The sequence below is a fragment of the Ursus arctos genome, unplaced genomic scaffold, assembly GCF_023065955.2.
Source record: "Ursus arctos isolate Adak ecotype North America unplaced genomic scaffold, UrsArc2.0 scaffold_15, whole genome shotgun sequence".
In the NCBI taxonomy this organism is placed as follows: Eukaryota; Metazoa; Chordata; class Mammalia; order Carnivora; family Ursidae; genus Ursus; species Ursus arctos.
This window is the reverse complement of record NW_026622819.1, coordinates 26,557,040-26,575,966: the sequence shown is the minus strand read 5'-3', so window position 1 is coordinate 26,575,966 and position 18,927 is coordinate 26,557,040. Positions and strand designations below refer to the sequence as shown.

The window sequence follows — 18,927 nt, the reverse complement described above, 5'->3', positions numbered from 1 at the left end:
AGGGAGAAACTTCTTCAAATCTTCCTCCGCAATCCAAAACAAAAGCATCTGCTGTGGGAATTCCAGGATGTGGGTATGAATTAATGAAGACTTTGCTAGTTGAGTGGTTGGTTAGTGGGCTAGTTGGTCCATTTAACAAGCACAACAGAACTTAAATATCCAAATTGGAGTCTATCAAATGAGTGGCTAGCGGGCACAGATGACGCTGTCCTGACCCGAGGCACTTTTTAACCTTCCCATTTGGGGATTGTGTCAGGCAGGGGCAGCTCAAAAGCCACATAGGAAATTTAATCTCATAACCAAGTTTTCATCCTAATTTTGCCAAAACAGTATTAAACAGCCTGGCAGCAATCATCTTACCTTACTAACAAAACTGGTTTGGAAAAGATATTAAAAGAAAAAAAAATGCACAGGGCGCCTGGGTGGCTCAGTCGGTTAAGCGTCTGACTCTTGATTTCCAGTCGGGTCACGATTTTAGCATCTTGAGATCAAGCCCCCGCTCACGCTCTGCGCTGGGCATGGAGCATGCTTCGGATTCTCTCTTGTTCTCCCTCTGCCCCTCCCCCCCTAAAAAAAAAAGAAAAGAAAAGAAATGCAGTCTTTAAGAGAGAAGAGGGCCACCATTACAGATATTTAAAAACTAGTTCCAAAAAAATTCTAAAATAGCTTGAGTTAAGGCAGCATTAGTACAATAAGCATAAGTACCTCCAAGGGGACACTCGGAAGGGAACCAAATTCATTGGTTCTGTGAGCTTTAGCCTGTTTCATCATAATCACACCTCATATTAGAATATATCAAAGACAACAGTCTTCTGTCTACCGAAAATAGTAATAGAGGTCAAAGGACCAGAGGGTGGTCGCCAGGACCACGGAGTGCTCCCGGCTCATTCCTGGCTGACCAGTCATGATTCTACTAACAAGTGGCTAGACCCACGAAGAGCAGGCGGGGAGCTTGTATGTTTCACACCAGTTTCAGTCCTGCTGTCTTCACCTGAACATTTTCCTCAGCTAAACGTTCCCCAAAGCAGTCTTTGGGCTGTCCCCTCTGCAAAATTGTTTTTGCAATTTCCTCATGTGCAGCCGGGTGTCTGGTACCCCCAGACCTAGATGGCCCCAGAGCGCTGCACACACAAGCGAGGGCTAGCCCAGCCCCCCTTCTCCAACCTGCCTCTGGGAGTTCAGAGAACGCAAACCAATCAAAGTCCTGAAGAAAGTTAACTGCTAGTAAAAAAAGAAGAAAAGTATATTCTGTTAGTTTACAATTTGCTATGTCAGTGAGAGAATCAAATTCAACCTTTGGAATCAGCACGAAGTGAAGCCGCCACGGTTGGACCAATGAGAGAAAGTAGATTAAATTTTTAAAATATATGAGTTTCAGAATTTTCTAAGATAGGTGGTTTTATTGCTGTTTTTTTTTTTAATTTATTTATTTTAGAGAGAGAGCGAGCGAGTGCGTGAGTGTGGGGGAGAGGCAGAGGGAGAGAGAATCTCAAGCAGACTCCCCGCTGAGCAAGGAGCCCCACACGGGACTCAATCCTAGGAGCCCAAGATCGCAACCGCGGCCAAAATCAAGAGTCAGCCGGCCAACTGACAGAGCCACCCAGGTGCCCCAGTTTTATCACTTTCAAGGACGTAATTAGAAACTGCGTAACACAGGGGGACCTTAAGAAGGATTGTCCTAATGACTAAGTGAAGATAAGAATTGCTAGAACTATCTATAAGGTAGATATAGTAACAATTCTGTAAGGTATCCCCCATTGTAATTATTTCAAGGAAACTTTACCAGAAAGGCTCTGGTAGAAATTTGCACAGAGACGTCTGTGTGGCTTTATTCAGTTACACACTTCGGCTACTTTCGTATTCATTCTACTTGCTAAGCACCGACGTTTATCAGGCATTTGCCAGGTGTTGTGGAGAAAGAGAGGAATAAGATACAGTCCCTGTCATCAGACACATACCGTGGTGACAGTCGTCCAAGGTGAGAGGTCCTGATGGCAGCATGCCTAGGGGCCTTGAGGGGGAGCCCTACTAGAGCTCAGGAAAATCTTAGACCAAATGATGATGAAGCTATGTTTTGAAGGACAAGAGGAGTTAGTGAGATAAAGAAGCAGGGAGAGTGTCTTCTAGAAAGAGGGAAAAAGCATGCACAAATAAACTAAAGTGAATTTAGTTCAATCCTGATTTAACTGGCTTACCTGGATCATCTCAGGACATAAGTCTCAGGAAGGAAAGGAGATCTCAGGGAAGAGAATGACTAGTCTATGCAGGCTGGGCCACAGCCATACCAGCCCCAATCCACTCCCTGTAACTCCTGTTTCGTCCAGCCGGGCAGAAGCAGCTTCTCCTCTGCTGCCTTACACACTGAAGATCCTTATTAAGGATTGCTAACCAGAATGTTCCTTCCATGTGCATTATTTATATGACCCTTACAGCAGCCCCGTGATGTATTACTATTACCATTTCTACTTAACAGAGTTAACATAGGTTCAGAGGACTCCAGAAATATATCTAAAATCCCACAAAGCTAGTAAATGGTATCTGGTAACTAAAAGCTCAGACACAAATTAAGTGCTGTGTCCATGATCGTACAAGGATGGCGATGCTGATGACTGGCAATGATGACGTTGAAAAGGAAGAGGGGGAAGGGGAAGCGAACACAGTCAGAAAAGCCATCTTTGAAAGGTTTCCAATGAGTCTGGATTTGTTTCCATCAGGTGCAGACAGGATTTGGAAGGCTAGGCTCTCACTTCTGGGGCTTTCAAACCCATGGCGTCCTGCCAGACATTGTCACCATGGCTAAAGGGATTGGGAACGGCTTTCCCATGGCAGCAGTTGCGACAACTCCAGGTAGGGCCTATGGGCAGGTTGCATTTGCTTCTGGGCCTCTTGCATCGGTGATGGTAGAAAACAGATGTTTTGGAACTTGTGTGGGTTGAAGACAGTGACAGGAACTATACATGCATTTCCTAAGTAATGATAAAGCGAGACAGTCTGCCAGATTGTGGAAGAGATGGAAGAAAGCCAGCCCTTTTTGCTCTTGCTGTAGGGAAGACTAATACTCCCATGCCCACGATGAAATGCAGGGTTCTCACACTCCAGCAAGGTATAGGAAATTGTGCCACAGAAACAGAACCCACATAAGAGATCCCTTTTAATCAACCTGAAGCTAACTGTGAAATTTCCAAGGGAATCATATTCTGAAGGGAGACTCTTACTTGGCCTTGCTATTCCAATACGTTATAAACTCAAGGTCCAGAGTGGACAGTTTTCTCTGTTTCTGACTCATCAACAAAACAGCCGAATACAATATATCTCATTTAGCCAGAATATTCCATAAAATGAACATAAGAATAAACCCCTATTCAGTTTTAGTGAGGTTTTACAGAAAAGGATTTTGATGAACCAATTATGGTTAAAAATCTTTAAATTGTTTTTTCTTCCCACCAGTAGTAAGCACACTTCAGAGGTACTAAAGGATAATTAAGTGCTCTGATGGTTCAATGTTTTCATTGAATGAATAAAGATATGCTACCGAGTCCAAGCTCCCTCCGCTCGCCACACGACAGGCCAGTAATTTGAGAGGCGAGATGTTGGGGTCAGGAAAGCCAGCAAACCAAGGAGATGGCAGACGATCATCTTAAAGAAGCATCTGCCCTGGGCAGGAAGCCCAAACTCCTTGTTTGTTGGAGAAAGGAGGAAGCAAAAGGGGTTTGGAGACAAAGGTGACCCATGTCTGTGGACATCTGAGAAAGGTCTTGTAACTTCTTTGTCCTTGGTCAGTTGATCTTTGCCTACAGGAATCTGGTCATGTTGCTTCTGTAAATCTTAACCATAGCATCGGCCTTTCTGTACTTCCTTATCTCCTCAAGTGATGTAGGTTTCAGGTAAAAAAACAAAAACAAAAAACCAGTTTTTGCAAATCTCAGCTGTAAGCTGAATGAAGAATGAATTGGGTACGATGCCATGAAATATATTTTTAATACAACACCAAAGTCAATATAATTCAAATGGTGTGATGGGAGATTACAGATAAGAAGGTCTCACTCTCTGTCCACCTTTCATTTTCTCCCCCTAGAGATTGCCAAGTCTCTGGCTACACGCCTTTTGCACTTCAACACCTTTGGAGGGAACCCTATGGCCTGTGCCATTGGGTCAGCGGTGCTCGAGGTATGTTCCAGCAGCCATGTTAACATCCTTCATTTCACAAAATGGCTACTTCAAGACCCACACACATCATCCAACCCCCATCACGTTATTCAAGTGAAACGGTAATTACTAGTCCATGAATTTAAGTTAGATTTCCAGTTGCTATTCTGCCCTTTCACCTCTTTTTAAAGATCTACTTTGGGTGCTTGAAGTATTAGACACAAAATAATTTATAAGAAACCTCACATGCATGGGAAGTAGAAGAAAAGGTCGCGAGCTGCGAGCACTGAGATTCCTTTTTCATTTGAGTCGTGTGTGATGGACAGTCACCAACTGCTGTCCTTGGATTCAGGTTAATTGTGGCCTGTCCTTTATGGTCTTCCCCCCTTTTGTTGTACAGTCATAGAGAGAAACTGAGTTCAGTGGGACCAAGGAGGTAATTCAGCCGTGGTCAGCCCCACTCCCTGAATTTCCCTGGTGTCTCCTCTGCTCAACGCCCTTGCTAATGTGCAGGAGAGCATTTGCTTAAGTAAGTGCAGGGTATTACTGGAAGAATGTCCAAGAAACAACTCACTGTGGTTGTTCGTGGGGAGGGAAACTTAGCAGCTGGGGGACAGGGATCAGCGAGGATCATTCTACTGCGTACATTTTCATGCATTCTGATTTTTGAACAAAGCACATGATTCACCCATTCAAAAAATTTTGAGTATTTTTAAATAAAAATAATTAAGTAAAAGCTTCCCTTGCTGATTAAAAAGTATCTTCAAATATGATAAAATCACAAAATGAAAAGCGTGGGTAGGAATGTGTCATTTACTTCATTTTGTAGACATGGCCAACTTTTTTTAAGTGTTATGTCACCTCAACCAGATAGAGGGGATGTAGGTGAACGAACAGGTCTCAAGTCGTGAAGCCATGCAATTATTATCAGCTAAATATAAATGTAGTGTAGTGTGTGTAGTCGCCAAGAATCACAGGTCTCTGCCGTGAGTGGAAGTAGGTGAAAATTTTTTTTGCATCTTCAGGGCCCTGGCTCTGGGCCCACATGGGCCTTCCCTCAGCTCACAAGCCATGGCCCTGTGGTGGGACACGTGGGCAATGACAGTCTGTGTCTGGCTGAGGGCCACTAAACATAGGTCAGTAAGCTTCCAGTAGGGTGAGAATCTGTGACAGGTCTTCCCCCCAAACATTTGTTTTCTTCACCCCTGTATCCTACTTCTCAGCTGAGACTGGCAATAATGAACCCTGGGATTATGGCATCTGTGTTACAGACTGCATTGAGACGTATCTTTTATCCTTTCCTAAATTTTTAATCACCCCTGAAGATGAGGAGGGTTTGGGGAAAGTATCCCTCAGACCAAGCCTCTTTGTCTCCTTACAGCAAAGCTTTTCGTAGTACAGAGCATGGTCACATTAGACTTTGGGTTCCAAGTGTCCGGTCAAGTTTCTGTAAAGAAGGTCATATAAATTTACCTCTCTGTGTTTCTCACTCAATATTAGAACTTTTTTTTTTTAATGCAAGACCATTCGGAACTTTCTCTAAACAGGTGATTAAAGAAGAAAATCTACAGGAAAACAGTCAAGAAGTTGGCACCTACATGCTACAGAAGTTTGCGGAGCTGCGCGATGAATTTGAGATTGTCGGAGACGTCCGAGGCAAAGGCCTCATGATAGGAATAGAAATGGTGAAGGATAAGGTAGGTTCTGATCTGCTGTACTCTCTGTGACTTCTTGGGGTTGGGAAGAATTAAAGTCGGAAACATGAGCTACAAGACCACTTCATTCATTCTCAGGCAGAGAGCACACAGGCCAGCGAGGCTCAGCAGAGCCCAGCAGAGATAGTAGGGAGTGCCAAACGCTAGCAGGTCGTCAAGAGCTCCAGAGGAGTGAGGGAGGGCATTTGGAACAGGGAGCTGACATTTTTTCCTGCCACTCAAGGCCCAGAACATTGGTGATGACTGAATATTTAGAATTAGACATATGGGGAAGGGAAGAAGTTATTTGGGGAGCAGCAGGTGGCCCAGAGAGCTCATGGAAGTAAGGGAGAAGGCCAGGAGAGAGTTGTGCTGATGGTTTGGGGCGAGGACATTAAGGATCTACAGCATTTTGTATCTGTCTGTGAATATTTTTCAGTCTCCCAAGTAACCAGGCACAGTGTGACTTTCTGATGACATTTCCCACTGTGACCTCAAACTCAATACGACAACAATTGAACTTGGCATTTTCCCCCAAACCAGTTATTCCTCTAAGTTCACTGTTCCTGTTTCTCACCCTCCATGGTTCTCCCAATTACCCAGGCTCCAGACCAGAAAATAGCCTGTAACTCCTCTCCCTTGTTTCTAGTGCCAAGTCCTGTTGATCCTTCTTCGACACATCTCTCAAATCCTTCCCTGTGTCTCCATGGCTGCTCCTGCAGCCCATGTCCCTCTCCTACATAAAAGCGAAGCCTAGACCCGCTGAGGGGAGCAACAGGGAGAGAATGTTGGCACCATGGTGACGAGTCAGACTAACCCCTTCATCCTAACTCCTGTCCAGCTTTCTCTTAAGCGGCTTCTTGCTATTTGATCTGAACACAGCATCCTAGTTTAGGAGGGTTGATGCTCAAATATTTTAGGACTCAGACCAGACCATGTCTCTCCCGTTAATGCCACACAGCAGAGCCAATACAAAGCTAGAATGCTTAAGCAAGATATTAAAGCTAAGACAAGACAACAGCAGAATAAGAGGAACATGAGACTAGGTCCTCTGGCTCACAAGCCACAAATGCTTATCTTCAGCTTGTGGCCCAATCAAGGGCTGTTTTAAGGCCCAGAAGAGTCCATCCTAGGCCCCAACCCAGGAACTCCCCCAAAGATATCTACACTTCCAAGTCCAGACTCCACAAAGGAAAACTCAATGAGAGAGGAGGGGTTCCTCTCTTTCCCACTGTTCTAAACCCAGCTTCTGCGTGCTCAGAGACACACGAACAAAATGTTCGTCAGGACTTCATCTGTCATGATTAAACATCAGCATCTGCTGTTGGTGAGGACATATGTTGGTACAGCCCTTTAGAAAGCAATTGGTCTGTATCTATCAACATTTAAAAGGTATGCATTTGACCGAGCAATTCCACTTCTAGAAATATGTCTGAAACAAATACTCATAGAAGTTTGAAAGCTATAGATGAGCAGGGCTGTTTATGGAATTGTTTATAATCACAAAAAATTGGAAACAGCATAAATGTCCAACAATAGATGATTAAACAAATTACCAACGAACTATGAAATAGCAGGTAACCTTCAAGAAGGTGAGGCCCAAATACAATGACCTGGAAAGATTTCCAACAGACATTGTAAATTGTTAAAAGAAACTTGGAAAACATTATAGAGTATGACTCATTTTTCTGAATATGCATATAGATGTATTTGCACACATAGAAAAGTGTCTGGTTCCCATGAAATTATCAACAGGAGGTGAACCCAGGAGTAAGGCTGGGGGAGAGGAAACTTGCCATTTTACTTCATGGACCTCCATTTCAGTTTAAGGCTTTCTTCTCGATAACCATGGATTACTTTCATTTAAATGCAGATTTATGGGGCAGGGAGGACAAAAAACAGTAAACATGAAGCGACGTTACACACCCACCAGGAGGTCGGTTAGGGACGGGCGCACGGATTATCAAGCGGCTGGGACACAGGCTTGAGCACAGGGCCTGGGCAGCGGGCCTGCGGCTGTGCCTCAGAGTTTCAGCCGGGCTTTTCTCTGAGGAATGCGTACATGTTCAATTAGTCACCACAGTTGAGGCCAGGGGATGATAAAACGGGCAAGGATGCAGGGAGGGTGCTGGCCCCGTCCCGAGTGAGGCCAAACTCCACCGGCCCAGCCCCTGCCTATCCAGCAAGACCCCACCAACTCAACTTCCCCACGGGAAACCTTTCCAGGGGGTGCTGAGTGCCCTCTGGCCTCTCACTATGTCCACACAATATCTGACCACTTGACGGCTCTCACAGTTTATTTCAATTATTTCATCATAGTTTAGTCTTCCCCGTAGATGAGAACGTCAGCGGCAAGCAGGAATGCGCGATGACATGTTAGGACCAGTGAGAAGATCCTAGTCTCGTCCCCCCGTCCCAGGTGCTCAATATCCAGCAGTCTGAACGTCTGAATATTATTTTCCTTATCTCAAATCTTTAAGACAGACAAAAATGCGAACATCTCTGGGAGGTCCATAGGCCGAGCCTGAGCCCCAAATGTCTGTAGTTCGGAAAGGCTTCCGCATCATGCAGACACACGGTCAGGCTTGAAATGACTAAGTCAGAGGGAGGCATCTGTTCTTAGGCTGGGAAGAGAGGAGACATACAGAAAGGGCGCCAGCCCCCAGCCCAGTGCCACCAAATGGGTAGTGGCATGTCTGGACCCCCAGGGAGAGACCAACCTCAGATGCTTGGTAACCTGAAACAGCCTCCGCCCGCCCCTGAAAGTGCTTACCTTTCTTAACCCTGGAGGATTAAGTCTTGGGGGAGAAAGAGAAAATTCTGCAAGCCAAGGAGATGAGGACAGCCGGCGCCACCCCAGCTGCCTGGGCGTGCTGTGGCCCAGGGAAAGCCTGGGATTGTTCATGCCCTTGTGTAACTTTGGAGCCATTTCCTGGGCTTTGAAATGAGCCCTTTATATGAACAAAACAAAGTGAACAGTTGAGAATTACCACATCAATAAAGCCGACTCCAAATTTAGCTAAGAAAGAACCAAATTCCCAGGATAACCATTAGCAGAGCCAAAGATTCACTGGCAATCTGCATTCAACTTAATTTTTTCTTTAGGAATTTGGGATGAATTGGGATAAAAACAAATATTTTTAATAACACCACCCCCCCAAAAAAATTCCATCCAGCAATTAACAGCTTTATTTTTCTCATAGCTGTATTCAATTACAGTGAGGAGAGAGAGATTGAGAGGGAGAGAAGAGCATTGATTGCTCAAGTTGCTTTTTTTTCTCTGTTGGAAAAAACGTCCTTAACAATTCAAACCCAAATAGAAAATATATTTTAAATGTATTTGCAGGTGAGCTGCGAGCCTCTTTCCCGGGAAGAAGTCGGTGAAATCCATGACAACTGCAAACGCATGGGGCTTCTAATTGGCAGAGGCGGCATTTTTGCTCAGGTGAGAGAAAGGCTGGTCTCTCCCTATCCCTTTAGGTAGGCGTCTCCCTGGGAGCCCAGTGCTGGTCTCTTTTCTTCAAGACCCAGCCCCACTTCCTCTGGGCATAATGCTCAGGTCTTTTCATGAAAAGGGTGCAGTGATGCCTGAGGACCACGAGGGGGCGCTGTGTTCAAATGGTTTAGTTACCGCCGCTCTAGGAGGACCGTCCAACAAGGCATAAAAAGAGATGTACAAAGCAGAGAATTTACAGTATAGGTCACAGTAGAGTCATCACAATCATGCAATAACTAATTTCTCTCATGCATGAATTAGTTCTAACCCTGTGAAAGCAATTCTAGTCGTTCTTAACTGAGCCCTGGGCTCTGACTTGAGGACCCTCACCCTGCTGGGACATAGTGGCCACTGTGGCCAGGAGGGACGTAACAGTGCCGACAGGCCGGGGTGACCCTGCAGGGGGGGTGGGAGACCACCCTGGCCGGGTCCCTAGTGAGATCTCAGAATCAGCCACTCCCAGTGCCCTTCAGCCTCAGGCCGGAAGCTGCAGAGTCCGCTCTCCCGGCTCCCCCCGGGAAGGCCAGCTGTAGCCCCGGGAAGGCGTGGTCCTGGTGCGGCCCTGGCCTGTGGGCGCGCTGCGGCTGCTGGGGAAGCCCTCTCCCCAGATCGCTCACGCCGCAGCACCCTCACCCTGAAGTGGTTGCAGGGCGGACACGTGAGATTTAGGGTAGCTTCTGCTCCTCCCCTAATTTGTTCTTGTCCTTTGTCATCTTTCTTTCCCATTTTAAATGTCAGTCCTTCTTCCCGGTTTCCTTGCTCCGTTCCTGCCCCGTACTCGAGTCCAGTGAACGCTCTCGCCTCCTACTTCTCAGGGACACAGAAGCTCTTAAATAAGATCTCTGTGTCAACTCATCTGTCCCCACATCCGTTACTTACTTCCTTTCCTGAAGATTCAGGGAATGAGGTGTCTCTCCTATTCAGATTTAGATCATCGACCCGTGCCCTTGACTGCTGACACTCTACCTTTGTTCAAGGGAACATCCTTGCGTTCTCTTGTATCTGTAACTTTTCCTCAACTTCCCCTCACCCTGTTAAGAAATAGGCTTAAAACTCTCCCAGCCCAAACCAAACCTACTTCAAACAAAACCAGAATGAGCACTTTTGCTGGGACATTCTCTGTGAGTTTTTTCTAGTCCCGGTCACAAATATTTTTCTGTACGAATTAATGATTAAAAATCCTATAACTTATAAAAACACGAAACAATTGTTTACTTGCTTAGTTATTTCTTAGTTATCTGGAAAACAGTGTAAGTGCTAAGCACTAAGCAGCCCTTGCAATGATAAATAACATCAGTCCCTCCCTTCTCAGAGCTGGCAGGAAAGGAAGGCATACAAACAGCAAATTATAATACAATGTATCCAGCGCATCTACAGCTTTTTAAAGGCGTATCACAGCAGGAAAGAGCAGGGACTTCTAGCCCGGACTTCTAGCTAGGCTGAGCCTTACTCAGTGAGATAAACCCTTGTTTACCTTGCGTAGAGCTCCGGCAGAGAGCAAAGGCTACAAGCTCGCCAGCATAAGGCTTGAGGCGGTGAGTGGTAATGATACAAAACCCTGATGCTTGTCAGGCACTGTTACAAACATTTTGCACTGACTCATGCAATGCTCTCAACAAACCTATAAGATAAGTACTATTATTGTTCCAATTTTACAGATGAAGAGAAAGAGGCACAGAGAGGTTAAGTAAATTAGCCAAGTCCCACAGCTAGTAAGTGGCAGAACCAGGATCCAAGCTCAGGCAGCCGGATTTCGGAGTCTGTCCTCTGAAGATCTTGAATAAACCTGAGGGGCCGATTTTGGGGGCAGTGAAGGGCGTGGGGCTGGCTGATGGTGCTGTTTGAGCTCACTCCACAGTAGCCGGATAAAGGGGGCACTCAGGGAACACTCCAGAAGTGTGAAGTGCGCAGGCCGGGACAGGAAGAGTAGGGAGCGGGGAGGACCGCGCCTCCTGTCGAACTCGGTTGCGAGACGGCCAGGATGAGCGCCGCTTGCAACCTGCTCGGGCTGGGGAGTTTCCGGACATCTGTTCCTGCAGACAAGCTCAGAGGGGGGAAGCGGGGCCAAGTCACGGTCGTTGGCGTCGTCGGCCTCTCGGTGGCGAGAGGAGTCGTCTCGGGGAAGGGAGTCTCCGCGGGAAAGGCAGTGCGCGCCGGACACACACCTGCATGTGCAGGGCCGGGGCGAGGCCAGGTGCCCACACAGAGGAGAGTTAGCAAGGCCCGGAGGCACGAGGCTGGCGGGGTTCGAGGGGAGGGAGGGACCCCGGCGCCCCAGGCGGAGTCCCTGCCGGGAGGGTGTGGCTGGACCACGCAGAGGGAGCAGTAATGGCCAATAAGCACCAGGCCATCCTTCGAGGCCCTTGGGGTAAAAAGAGACGGTAGCTTTTGTATAGTGGCTGGGGGCGGGGGGGGGGGGGCGTCCGCTTTTGATGCGGTGTGGTTTGGATTTGGGTTGGCAGAGCTTTAAGTCCGCTTGTTTACAGGTTTGGGGAGGGGGGGTGCGAGAAGCTGAGGACCCCCGAGAGGAGGGAACGTTTCCCCGAGCGAACGCGAGGCACGGCTCCAGGGCCCAGGGCACGGGCTTCCATCCGAAAGATCTGGTTCTCCTGCCCTTCAGGCGGGGATGTAAAACTGGAGGCGGGAGCACACGCCTTTCTAGAAAGATCTTGCCTGACAGCTTCTGAGCTGCAGGAGGCAAGGTCGTCTGTGACACGGAGGGAGAGGCGTGGGAGCTGAGGGAGCGAACTGGGAGGGAGGGGAAAGGTTTCCCACGGGCAAGGAAGCGGACCGAGGACAAGGGAGAGTTGGGACCAGCAGAGGTTGGGAGCCTGAAACTGGAGCGGTGTCCCTCTGTCCGTCTGCCCGTCCGCCGGGCGGTGGCGGGATGTGCTCCGACCCTTCCCGCTTACCACCGTGGGGTGGGCGGTGCGGAGCCAGCGGGGACCTGCGGCGTGGGTGCAGCGGCAGGGGGTGCGGGGCGCGCGGCAGGACGGCCCGCTGAGAAAGTCGTGCCCACCGGCAACCGGACGCGGCTGGCCGGGCCGGAGAGGGAGGGAGACGCGGAGCCGGGCCGCAGCCCGAAAGCCAATGGCGGATGAGGAGACTGCAGTTTTCACAGAAAGGGCAGATGTGGTGGGAATCCAAAAATCCGAAATTGGATCGTTCCTGGTGAAGAGGAGGCTCGTGGAGCCGGCCTTGGGGTGGGGGTGGGGGGATGGATGCAGAGGAGCAGAGATGAAGGTTCTGGGAGTCGTGGCCCTCAGGAAACCGAGAAGCTATTTTGGAGGGTTGTATATCTGGACATGGAGGGCACCCTCGGTACCCGCAGAGATGAGGTGTAGATAGGGGCCCAAGACCTCAGTGAAGGTGGTGGAAAGACCAGGAGGTGAACAGATGGCAAAAAGGAAGACGGGCAGAGCCAGATGGTACCAGAATTGTTAGGAGACCTAGAAGGTGAATGGACTGGGTACAGCACTGGGGAGGGAGGAGACCAACCCAGGAGGGAAATATAAGACATGTCATAAAAATAAGGTTTAAGAGCCTTCGCTTAGTGCATTTTCTCGAAGTTATGTTTGATTCAATGTGATGATCCGTTGCTCTGTTTTCCTTTGTCTCCTCAGACATTCCGCATCGCGCCCTCGCTGTGCATCAGTAAACCAGACGTTCATTTTGCAGTGGAAGTATTTCGGTCTGCCTTAATCCAACACATAGAGAGAAGAGCTAAATAAAATGTTTGAAAAGAAAAACCATAAGCTTCAAGAACTTCCCACTTACGTTCAAGGGTTAATTTGAGGAATTCAATCAGATAATTAGTATAAGTTGTATGGAACGTGGTTGACTGCCTACCAGCAAATGCGTTACCAGAGCCCCCATTATCTTGAGAAATCCATCCTTCAAGAACGGATCTTTATCCCTAGCTCAGAGAATAAATCCTAATTATTCTAGGTTAGTTAGGGTCATTTAGTTCCCCCTGTCAGCGATTGGCTTATGCATGACATGTGACATATTTTGGGACAACGAATCCTGAAGAAAAATATTTTGGTGGAGGTGCCTTCAGGTGAAGGTTTCTTTATTCTTCATTCTTCATCACCAGAAGACATGTCTTCTTGCACTGATCGTCATAGGTCATGCTCACATCATGTCAGCCATTTTGAGGCCACGAAGAGAAAGCTTCTTTGCTGGGGTTGAAAGGTAGAAGGAAGCTGAGTCCTTAGTAATGTCAATGAGCCTCTGACTTAACCAATCCTTGGAGCTTCTTGTTATCAGATAATAAATTCTGTGTATTGCACAGCCTCTTTGATTAAAGCTTACTATGATTTCAACCATAAGCATCCTAAGAAATGATGCAGAAAATAACTGTCCCCTTCTTTTTTAACTCCCTTAAAATATCTATCAGGGCCTTCTTCTCGATTCCGACTTCCATCACCCCACCCTGAACTAAACCCTTGTTACTTTTATTGCAATAGCCTCCAAGGCCAGAATTTTCCAAACTTTAGTCACTAGAATGCACATTTCTTAGCGTTTTCTTCCCCATAAGTATATACCACCCATCTTAGAATTGACTTAATATTTTTCCTTAATTTAACTTGTTTTACTTAGACGTATTTGATAGTAACCTTTCTATGGTAGTAATAAGTGGGAAATCAGTACTTCTTGTCATACTGGAAAGTAATCATACAAATAAAATGAACACAAACCAATGTAATTCAGTTCTAGCAAGACGCAATTTCTTGCAGATGTTCCCAGTCTGAGGCTTGTTCTTTGTTCAAAGGGGAGATTAGAGAGTATTTGAAGGGTGTCAAAACTACAGGCAAATTGATACCCTCTCCTTAAACACAAACAGAAGACAGTCCACAGAACTGAAAGCGAAACAGCTTTCTCAGCATGCAGTGAGATGTGAGCTGTGTCGAGCTGGATGCCATGTTCTCATGGCCTCCCCCCTGGGGTGTCTGTTCCACTAACCTATCCTATACCTCGCTGCCAAATTTGTCTCCCATGGGCATTGACTTAAACATGGCATTCCCTTGTGCAAAACCTTCCAGTTGTTCCCCATTGCACCCTGGATAAGATCGAAACCCCTTTAACAAGGAGCTCAATGCCCTCCAGGACCCAGTTTCCAAACAGCCAACAGTTCAGAAGTGCTCTGTTTTGACAAGGGGAACGATCATTGAATTGAGAGCCAAATGATCTGAATTCTAAGTTCAGTTCTTCCACCACTTATTTGCTCTAGATAACCTTGGGTGAGCCTTCTAACCAATTTTTAAAGCCCATTTTGTTCCCAGGCTTTTCAATGCTTGCCCTTCCTACCTCCTGAGTTGTGTTGGGAATCAAGTAAGTTAATGAATGTAAAAGCACTTTAAACTATGCAAATAGAGATTCTTCCCTTCAAGCTACATTTCTCCTCTTCCTTTTACTACAGAATCTCCCAAGAGCAGTATTTGTACTTCAGCGATCCTTCCTCGCTTCCTGCCCATGTCTCGACAACTAGGATCTCACTCCTGCCTCTCATTCCTTGGAAACTGCCTTGTCAAGAGGCCATCAATGACTTCCTTATGACCAAAACTTAATGTTTCCTTTGAATGTTCTTTCTTTTTTTCCCCTTTATTTATTTGAGAGAGTGTGACAGAGAGAGAGCACAAGCAGGGGAAGCGTCAGAGAGGGAGAGAGAAGCAGGTTCCCCACTGAGTAGGGATCCCGATGTGGGGCCTTATCCCAGGATCCCAGGATCATGACCTGAGCTGAAGACATGCGCTTAACCCACTGAGCCACCCAGGCACCCCTGAATGTTCTTCCTAAACAACTGCTCCTTCTTGAATATGATTCCCTTGGCTTCGGCAACGTGGTCCTTCTATCTCCGATGGCTCCTTCTCCGTCTTTTTCCTGGCATCTCCTCAACTACAAGGTTCTGTCCTGGGCCTGTCCTGGGCCATCACTTCTTCCATGCTACACTCTCTCCTCTAAGTAACCTCATCTACTTTGGGAATCTCAGCTGTCCTGACTATGCTGATGACTTCCAAATATTCATCTTCAGTCTCAACCTGTCTTCTGAGCCCCAGCCCCAAGATTCTAGCCGTCTGGACACCTTCGTTTGGATGTCGCAAGGACACTTAAAATTCAGCATATCTGAATATCTCTCCTCCAAGGAACCCTTTCTGGATTGAGGGTAACTTTTTGTCTCGGGCTCACAGTTCTGGGCACTATTTTCCTCCAAGTTGTCTTTTTGCCCTCCCTATGGCTAAGTCTCGTGAGTACATTCTCCAACATTGTTTTTCCAGTATGTCGTTTACACCCGACTGCCTTAGCTTGGGCCGTCGTCATCTCTTCTAAACTATTTAAACTACCTCCTAACTGGCATTCTGGACTTCTTCCCAATCCATTCTCTGCACTGATACCAGAGTCACTTACTTAAACAATACATACGATCACATCTCTCATCTCCTGACTCCTTTGAGAGTTCCTTATTGTCCATGGAACAAAGTCCAAGCTCCCAATTATGATGACATTCAAGGGTCTTCACAATTTGCCCCAAACCCCTTGTTTGAGCTTACTCTTGCTGTTCTTTCCATACCATGCACATCAGTTCTTTGATCCTATAATTCACTCTACCTGGAACGTTCTTCCTCTCTTCTTTGTCCGTGGAAATTATGGAGTCAGGGGGATTGGACAAAGAAGCCAAGACTTAGTTCTTTGTTCTTCTTCAAAGCCTCCCCATTTTCAGTACCCCTTTTCTTTAAAAATAAAGTAAAAGGAAAGAACATTGAAAATAAAGTTTATGATAAAATTTTGGGAATTTAGCAAAACATGAAGAGGAAACAATAAAACACAAATTTAAATAAAACCAAAGCAAAATAAAATGTTTCCACGCTCCAGCCCAGGTCCCTGCCAATGCCAGAACATCATCTTCTGGAAAAAATGGTCTAAAGGGATTTAGTTGTTCAGATAAATTCCTAGAACATATGCCCTGCGACTTCCTATAGGAGCTTGTGTATGCTTACCGGTGCACTGTTATTCTCCCACCTCCAGGGGTCGCTCTAGAGTAAAAGCCACCAATGGAGTTCTGCCAGGTAAGGGGGTCCTGGGCCTCATTTCCTGACTCCGACGGTTGTATGGCTCTGAGTGCCTGTTGATCAGGAGAAACTGCTCCCTTTTCTTGAAAAGCATTTGGGGACTTAAGAAGCATAAGCCATCAGAGGCATGGAGCAGAAAGGGCAAAAATTATGGCCTTCGAGCCTGGATGGTCATTCACTTCTCTCACGAGTTTATAAACATGATGGGTTCCTACATCTTTCCATTTGGAGCCGTGGGCAGGAGCTTCGCACCCCCATTTTCCCCCTTCCATTTTCTGCTCTACCCACAGGAGGTGGGAGGTAAGCCAGCTTACATAAGGCAAGGAGCCCACATTCTTGCCAAGCTCTTTTTTATTTCCTTTCTTGTTGAAACGGTCTAAAGTGAAGATAATGAACTCAGCTCAAGTAAACTTTTCTCCACACGAGGAACATATTGACGGTTCATCATGTGATTAGAATATAGCAGTAAAATGTTGGCAGCTGTTTAAAAATTCTTGAAATGCCAATCCACTCACGAGGGAGTAATTAAAAAAAAAAGACCCCATCACATCAAGCTTTGGTTATGCCGTTAATAATGATTATAAAGAGATGTAAAAAGCACTATAAACAGATAACACAGTAACAAACTATGCTCTTATCTGTTTTCCAAAACTCCATTTTTTCTGTCAGTGTGGTTTTTGACTTTCTGCTAATTTAAGCTAACCTCAGAAGGTACCTCTAACCTATGGGGGAACTTAATTCTTCTACCTTTTAAACCCCACTTAAATCTTACATTTCTTGTAAAGAACCACAAAAGAATAATAGAAACACGTCACAGGTGCCTGGGTGGCTCCGTTGGTGAAGCGTCTGCCTTCAGCTCAGGTCACGACCCCAGGGTCTAGGCATCAAGTCCCACGTTGGGCTCCTTGCTCAGCGGGGAGCCTGCTTCTCCCTCTCCTTCTCCTCCCTGCTTATGCTCTCTCTCTCAAATGAATAAATAAATAAATATCTTTAAAAAATAAAAATAAAAACATCACAACATTTGCCACTTGGTCATCAGAATGCCAAAGCCAGAGAGCATTCTCGTCCTCGCAGAGCGGGTAGAAGGCTGCTGGGCCCTGCGTCAGCCGACCGCTCTAGCTTAACTAAAGCTGGAGGCTCACTTCCAACTGGGCACAAGCAGTGAAAATGGGTCATAGCTTTGCCCCATTATAAACTACAACGCCACAGAGTATCTCGACAAAAACGAAAGGTCCACCTAGTTAAGTAAGAGCGAAGGCACGAAACAAAGGCTTCTTTATACCAATCCAGACGCAGGGAGTGTTTGGCAGGACTGACAGTGTCCTGCCAGCGGCCACGAAGAAGAGCCGCCACACAAAGAAATGTCCAGAACACAGTCTAATTAAGAACTGGGCAGGGAGGGTCGCTGCAGACAGCAGCTAGTGCAACACGAACTTTTAATTAGTCGGGACAACACGATGCAAGGGAGTGAGCCCGCACACTGTCTCCACTTGATTTGTTTCCAGCAAATTCCCCTCTCTGTGCTGAAGCTTCCCCTGTCCAGAGACTAATAGAACCTCATGGAACCCTTATGAGGGTTCAACAGAAAATACACTGGCAGTTGCTCAATTAATGTTAACTCTTTCCCTGGCGTCTCTTGCCTTTTGACACAGAACTGCTTTAGCTGGTGCGTGGCTCTCACCGCCTCAGGCTAATGTTTATTCTCGTGTATAGGGCTCATCTCCCTCCCCAGACTCCACACCACTGGCAGCGCGACCTCTTCTGCATCCTCGTATGCCTGCCGAACACAGGGCACCTCACAGAAAGGCAAGGACAAACTCTTCTGTGCGCTGCACGGCCTTTATCCGCAGAAGCTACAATGTCACCAACAGTTGACGGCAGCAGTTAGCCCGTCTGAACTAAACCACAAGCCATCTGATAGAGGCTTGTGTGAGTGTGTGTGTGTGTGTGTGTGTGGGTGTGGGTGTGGGTGTGGGTGTGTGTGGGGGGGTGTGTTCAGAAACCTCTGTATTTAGAAATATTTATAATATATATTCTTAAACATGTGGAATATATCATTGGAAACATATAGAAATACGTATTTGGAAATGTATTATATAAGCGTAGAATTTCAGGTAACAAAATACCTAAGATTATTTTATTTGTTTGTTTGTTTGCTTACAATTTTATTTATTTAAGTGATCGCTACACCCGGCATAGGGCTCCAGCTCAGAATCCTGAGATCCAGAGTCCCATGCTCTCCGGACTGAGCCAGCCAGGCACGCCGGGATTATTTTAGAAAGTAAGGAAGCCGCCCTTGGATGAGTTGTGAGAAGACCACAGTATCTACAGGAAGAATGGAAAGGGCTCCCAGATACCTCTCTTGCCTTCTCCAAAGGGGTGTCCCAATCCTTATTACTCTCCTTGGGTCCCCAGTTCACATCCCTGCTGTGCTCACACTGGTCTCCCCCCGGCAGGACCTGTGCTCACCCTCCTGTCCTCCTCCCGCAGGGCTGCGCTCCCCACGCCTGCAGGCTTCCGC

The 18,927-nt window shown here is 46.7% G+C and overlaps 1 protein-coding gene across 5 annotated transcripts in view; it reads left to right on the top strand.

Annotated features, from left to right (window-relative positions):
• The window catches only part of AGXT2 (alanine--glyoxylate aminotransferase 2), a 32,389-nt gene extending 18,757 nt beyond the window's left edge, over window positions 1-13,632 (top strand). For all 5 annotated transcript variants that reach the window (XM_026506789.4, XM_044387021.3, XM_026506788.4 and 2 more), the window contains 5 exons: window positions 2,715-2,847; window positions 4,076-4,167; window positions 5,694-5,843; window positions 9,187-9,285; window positions 12,960-13,632. In XM_026506789.4, the coding sequence (XP_026362574.2) occupies window positions 2,715-2,847; window positions 4,076-4,167; window positions 5,694-5,843; window positions 9,187-9,285; window positions 12,960-13,067 (582 nt within the window). In that variant the 3' untranslated portion in view covers window positions 13,068-13,632. The remainder of the gene's footprint in view (window positions 1-2,714; window positions 2,848-4,075; window positions 4,168-5,693; window positions 5,844-9,186; window positions 9,286-12,959) is intronic.
• Window positions 13,633-18,927: the final 5,295 nt, after the last annotated feature.